Source organism: Limulus polyphemus, unplaced genomic scaffold (genome assembly GCF_000517525.1).
Source record: "Limulus polyphemus unplaced genomic scaffold, Limulus_polyphemus-2.1.2 Scaffold2496, whole genome shotgun sequence".
NCBI lineage: Eukaryota > Metazoa > Arthropoda > Merostomata > Xiphosura > Limulidae > Limulus > Limulus polyphemus.
In genome coordinates this window covers 128,052-135,032 of record NW_013668106.1, presented here as the reverse complement: position 1 = coordinate 135,032, position 6,981 = coordinate 128,052, and the positions used below count along the sequence as shown (strand labels likewise).

Here is a 6,981-nt window from a genome sequence, read left to right as displayed (position 1 = left end):
AAACCTGTTTTCATAGTGTTGTCACTTCTCAGGAAACCCGTTTTCATAGAGTTGTCACTTCTCAGGAAACCTGTTTTCATAGTGTTGTCACTTCTCAGGAAACCCGTTTTCATAGTGTTGTCACTTCTCAGGAAAGCTGCTTTCATAGAGTTGTCACTTCTCAGGAAACCTGTTTTCATAGAGTTGTCACTTCTCAGGAAACCTGTTTTCATAGTGTTGTCACTTCTCAGGAAACCCGTTTTCATAGTGTTGTCACTTCTCAGGAAAGCTGCTTTCATAGTGTTGTCACTTCTCAGGAAACCCGTTTTCATAGTATTGTCACTTCTCAGGAAACCCGCTTTCATAGAGTTGTCACTTCTCAGGAAACCCGCTTTCATAGTGTTGTCACTTCTCAGGAAACCCGTTTTCATAGTAGTTGTCACTTCTCAGGAAACCCGCTTTCATAGAGTCATCACTTCTCAGGAAACCCGCTTTCATAGAGTTGTTACTTCTCAGGAAACTGCTTTCATAGAGTTTTCATTTCTCAGGAATTGTCAGGTAAAGATGAAAGTTTAATTCTTACAACCTATTAATTTCTACATTAAGAGAAAATATAAAATAATGTAGAGAAATTTGTCTGTTCATCTTAGTTTCTATTCTCCATCTCTGGAAGACAAGGAAGAATAACCCTAGAGTACTCTTATATCTCATAAACACTGAGAAGTAGACATAAGTTGAAGATATTTTTTCTGATTGATTTTATTTGTTCATTTGAGATAGTTGCAGAAAAAAAAAACACCACTCTGGATTAACAAATTTACTGCAGTAAATCAGTAATTGAGAAATATTATTATAATTAAATACAAGTGTATTCTACGTATGAACTGGTAATTTACAAATGGATTAGACCAGTTGTTCAGAAATGTGTTAATTGTATAACAGTTTGGCAGATGTTTGCTCCTGTTTTCTGTCAAAAATAAATAAAAACAAGTACGTTTTAGGTCAAAACACGTGAAACTAATTTCTGCCACTTTATTTTCTTATGTAGGTACGACAGAATGAGTTTACATTTCGTTGTTGTAACCCAGATCTTCACAAGCACCCTTCTGGAAGACACGAGGTAAAATTCTTCTAGTTTTTTTATTATAAACTTATTGTAAACCTTTATTTCAAAATATTGTCACAACTTTTATTGGAAGTATGTATATTTGATAGAGACACTGCATGGAAATGGAGATTTGTTTAATAAGGTATAAAAATATTCATTTCTATTAGTCACATTCTTCTTTGTCTTAGTAAGTTTTAAAAGGGGGATATTGTTAAATGGAAACAGTAATTATGTAGTAAAATAGAGGTCTAATACCAGATGATCTGTGAAAACTATAAAAAACAACAACAACTGAAGCTCACTGATTTACTTTCTTTTATTTTTTAAATCAGTTTTCTAGCTTTTCGGTTAGTTTATAAACTTTGAAAATGGTTTTAGATCAACACATGCGTATAATTTGAATCATGCATCTATACTTAAATGAAATGATTACTCACTCCTGCTATAAAGTGATTAAAGAAATTCAATATCATGTGACGTGTGGAGTTAAAATAAAATGAAGAGGTTCATCATCAAAAATGTTACAAGAAATACCGTTCTAGTGCTGCAGTCATCTTGCTGAAAGTGAAAACAAAATGATCCTTATCACTGGAGGCATATCTTCCTGAGGAAAACGTTACTTCTTTTTGTATTTGTCTATAAAATATGTTAAAATCTGTTTCTTACTGTTTACCATTATTAGGATGCTCAGTGATGTTGTTATGTTCTAAAAGATGCGTAAGTTAGATGTCTTAAAGGACAGAGTTTTATCTGGAATTTAATTTAGTTTTTATTCTCAGGATTTACTGTTGGCTTGGTTACGAGAAGAATCTTCAGCTCCTCTTGGCAGTTTTCACCTGTTTCCACACACCCAAGAACTGTTGATGATGAAATTCCTCATTTTAAGACAGTTTAAGTAAGTCTTACAAAAGCCTGAAGAGATGCATACAGAATATCAAGAGTACACATATATTTCAACTTATACATACATAATCTTAGTTTAAGGGTAAGTCATTTTGACAACTTACAGTTGACGAACACAACTGTTAAATGAATGGAAGAATAACTGTTTTATTGAATATTAGTAAATGTGAATCTAACAAACATTCTAATATGATAATCTTTATTTTCTTTCATATATAATGTAAACATAATTTTAGTTGATATCTTACAGGTACTTTGAGTGCAAGTGTAATCAATACACAATAAAAAAATTGCTAAAAATTAAGCAGTCTTTTTTATCTGTGATAGTTTTAACTACCAGTACTGTCGTATCCATGCTCCGAAAGTGTCGACACAAGTTCCTATTAAGCCAGGAATCTTTAAAGGTACATATGGGGCTCATGGAGTAGAACTGATCATGCTTTCTTATGAAGAACATTTAGGAAAGGCTAAAGCAGTTAAGATAACTGTAAGTAGCTAATGTTTCTGAGATTCATATTTAATTTTTGTGAAAATTAGAGGATTTTAAAGTGTTGACTATTAAAAAATATGTTTACTTCTTAAGTTACCAACTTCTTTTTATACTGGTGGTACCTGCATATTGTATCATACTAAGTAATTTTATGTTTTTTTACCTCTTACAACAATGAGTTCAAAGAACTGACAAAAAAAGGTTTGGATTAAATCATTCATTTTCTGTGTACAGTAGTAATTAGTGGTATTAACTGCAATACTGATGGTATATTTGTTTAAATTTATGTGACATGTTACTATTGACCCTGTGAACAAGTCATGGACTCACAAATCATTTGATGCATATATATACACACATACTTATATATAATTTATAACAAATTTTTTACAAAACTTGTGGAGTCCAGCTGGACCTCATCGGTAACTCTATGGCAAAAATAATTATATGTTAAAGATTATTGATCCTAGGAGAACTAAATTTCATGTTATGAATGAGCTTTTCATCCAGGAAAGTTTGGAACATGGCAAAGATGTTTCAAAAACTGTTCAACAATGTTTATGATCTCAGTCGACAGATGCAGTCTCTCCCATAATGAAGTTACTGCTTACATCATTTGATTTGTAACGGTTTCTTTAATCTACATAACATTCTTTCTGCTTCCAGAAAGAATAAAAGGAATGTTAGTTTGTGAGAACAGCAGTCCAGAAGTGTAGTGTAATATGGTTTTGAAACACCTTCTACCATGAGCAAACTTTGAGGAGTAAAATTTGTTATCCTCATTATATCTTTGGTGATATTTTGTTCTCCTACAACAAGTAGATTGTAGCTATGGAGATTTTGTTATAATTACTATGTATATATATATATATTATTTTATTAGGGTGATCCTAATGTTCCTGCTGGTAAGGTTAGCTTTCAAGTTGATTTAAACTACTGGATGATACTGACAGTAAGTCAACAGTACACTGTCGGGGATTTAGAAGCAATAATTCCTTGTTCAATACGTAGTGAGGAAGTTACCAAAAGACCGTTAAGTCAACCCTTCCGTGTTCCCCGCAACTGCCACCAACGTTATCACGAGGTGCCAGATATGTGCACAGCTAGGTGGGTGCTATGATGGAATAAGAAAAGTTAACATTAGAGGTTCCATTTGAATTTAAAATTATTTTCTGGAAACGTACAAAATATACCAAGTTACTTACTTAGTAATAACATTAAAGTATTTTAGTAGGCATAACTTTGTATATTATTATTTTTCATATTAAGTCTATTAAGAGCAATCAGGCTCTTTTGGTATTATTTTTCATGTTAAGCCTATCAAAAGAAAGAGTAATATATTTTAATATACTGGTCAAATCTGTAATTTAATACGATGAGTAAATTTCAAGTTGCCTATAGGCATAATTTTTTGTATTATCATTTTTCATAGCATAGTCTTTTGGTATTATTTTTCATGTTAAGCCTGTCAGGAGAAAGTGTAATATATTTTAATATACTGGTCAAATCTAATTTGAATGTGATGAATAAATTTCAAGTTGCCTATAGGCATAATTTTTTGTATTATTATTTTTCACACTAGGCCTATAAAAAGAGAGAGTAGTTTTTGTATTGTTTTTCATATTAAGTCTAGAATTTATTATCTTTCTGTCTCTTTTAAAATCACATTATTACATTTAGTGTAATTATAGCAAAACCATTTAAACATGGATAACATTTTTTCAGGTATCACGGACTTGGCCAGGTAGCAGCTCATGGGTTTGCTAACCCATCCTTTATTCCGGGTCATTGGATCATATTTAATGAGGATTTGTTTGGTTTTCTTTGGCTAGAGCTAATGACACTGGGTGTATATCACAGAGTACAGGAAGACCTTAGCTAATTGAAAATCAGTACTTTTACTGTAGAATGTAAAATACTGTTTGAAAATTGTACTAAAATTCAGTGTTTCTTGTATATTTCATAGTAATCGTGCAGTTTAAAAAAAAAGGTGGTATAAAGTATTTGTTGTGTTTCAGATTAACGAAGCTTGCTGTCGATCATGTCTAAGCACAATTATGTAGAAGATAAGTAGTTAAGACTGTGATATATAGATTTTGTTTAATTCTTGTGGGATGACGTTTGAAATTTTTTTAAAACCCCATTTTTTCCTCCAAGTGCTATTAAACTTGACTTTGATGCACTGGGCGAACAAGTGGTCCACATGTTGGCTGCTTGTTCTGTATTCATTCACCGTTTCTGGTATTGGTTCACATACTTAATAATATCATTAAAAGCCAATAGACCACTAAGTATCTAAAAATGTATTTTTTTAACCTTGTGTTTTTTTTAGACACATTTTCCAAATTATGGACCAGATTGCTTGTGAGTACAGGGTCCCTAACAACATACATGTTGTAAAAAAAACTTAAAAAAAATGCCATCGTTATTGCAGGTAATCCCACTTATCACTTTTAGGGTTCTTTTTTGTATCTTACATACCAAAATGAATGATTTCAATAAATCTTTTGGTCGACTATGCATTAAATGTCGTAACAAGTTAAACCTAAAAGTATTTAATACTATGCAGTATGTGATCCCACTGGTAGTGAACGATATAAAAACAATTCAGTAATTTGAGGGGTAACGTTGTGCCAAATAAACGATTTCTTTTGGTAGGGGGGAGGGAGGACATTTTCTGCAGAATGACTTGGTTTAGCAGTACTTATGTTTAAACTGGTGGTATTGTGAGTTAAGCAGGTGGGAATCACTTAATAATCATGCAAAAACTGTGCCTTTTTTTTCTTCCTTGTACAAAATGTATTCGTTTTTGTTTTTAATGTTTAAAAACACGTGCATTGTTTTGTTATGGAAGTTAAAACTATGAAGAACGGGGCTGCTTCTTTAGTAAGAAAAACGTTTTTTTTTTGTTGGAGGCATAATATTATTTATTATTTAGATTCTGTGGGAGTCATAATGAATGATCTTACTTCACGATTTTATACTACGAGATCTTACGATAGGCCGTGAAACACCGAAATATAACGTTAAAGAAAAGCTGATCAGTTAAGCCTTGAAGTAAAAGTAAACTTATATTCTGCAGGGTTGCTTTTTTACTTGTGTATTTTATTATCAGTTTAAATCTTATTCGAAATACAGCTCACCGATTTCACTCTGTATAGTTGGGGACAAAATATCTTGTACATTTAAATAGGAGGTTAAACTGTTTACAGGATGCAGAGCTGTAGCCAGTCATTATTTCGCTCTGGGGAAGTTTCGGGAATTGCGCCCCTTCTTTTCCTTCGTGGCCTCTGCACGTCAGTCGATCTGCGGAGGTTTCGTATAGTGTATTGGTCTTTAGGCCTACTTACCCTTTCCAAAGCACACATCATTTCACGAGTGTTTTCATAACATAGGATAGTTAATAAATATAATTTAAAGATAATTACTAGAACATACATGAATTACCGAATAAATCTCAGTTTTTACTTTACTTTATAGCAATGAAAGATACAGTAAAAACCCAATTACCCTCTCGAACGTATTTCCTGTAATGTTTGGTAGCCAGCAGAATTAGATTTCTCGAGCCTTATTTATCCTTTTCTAAACAACATATAGATATTACGAAAGAAACATGTAGCTAAATGAGGTGGTAAATACCACAACAATATAAAATATAAAAATAATTATGATATGAGACGGCGTAGTTGAACAATAAGGAGTGCAGGCGGGAACTTAATACCATACCGTACTAAATAGAGCAAGATATCTTGCTTAATTCGGATAATAAGTTCAAATGATAAGTCTTCTATTTTACCTCCAGTCTGTATAGTTTTGCATAAGTTATAGAATAACAAGCTTAGCACTCGGACTGCGCCCCCTTCTGGCTGCGTCCTGGGCAACTGCCCCTCCCGCCATACCCTAGCAGCAACTCTGGCAGGATGGGAATGAAACAGTAAGTGGAATATAATTTTTTAATCGGAAATATGTGAATATCTGTTAGTTGTAAGTGTTTTTTGGCATCCTGTAAAGATTATGTGAAACATTAATAAATAATTATTGTTCACGTTTGTACTAAAGACTAGTTATTTTTCGTTCATTTATAAAGTTCTGAAGCCTAGAATACTACTTTCACGATGACATTAAGCCTAGAATATTACTTTCATGAACTATTGAACTAGTGACAATTTCTTCACAAATACTTGAGACCCGTTTAACAAACTTGGTATATATTTTCTGAGGATCCAAAAGTCTGGATATATTATTTTTCACCCTAATCCTATCAAGAGAAGGAGAGAGTAATTTATATATTTTTTTTCATATTAAGCATGTCAAGAGAGAGAGCGTATTTTTGTATTATTATTTTTCACACTAACCCTATCAAGAGAGAGCGAAGTTTTTTTTTTTTTTTTAGAGGTTTACATATTAACAAAGAATACTGGAAAACATATATTTTCATAACAATTAGTCTGCAAGTTTAGTGGGTGGACTACAGAGGGGCGACATGGTTTCCGGTATATAT

General features: G+C 32.4%; 1 protein-coding gene across 1 annotated transcript in view; it reads left to right on the top strand.

The window, feature by feature from the left end:
- LOC106467124 (F-box only protein 31-A-like) overlaps positions 1–6,533 on the top strand; it is a 16,459-nt gene extending 9,926 nt beyond the window's left edge. The window contains exons 5-9 of the mRNA XM_013927443.2: positions 1,028–1,099; positions 1,867–1,982; positions 2,318–2,477; positions 3,364–3,587; positions 4,206–6,533. Of these exons, the coding sequence (XP_013782897.1) occupies positions 1,028–1,099; positions 1,867–1,982; positions 2,318–2,477; positions 3,364–3,587; positions 4,206–4,362 (729 nt within the window). The 3' untranslated portion in view covers positions 4,363–6,533. The remainder of the gene's footprint in view (positions 1–1,027; positions 1,100–1,866; positions 1,983–2,317; positions 2,478–3,363; positions 3,588–4,205) is intronic.
- The last annotated feature ends 448 nt before the right edge of the window (positions 6,534–6,981 follow it).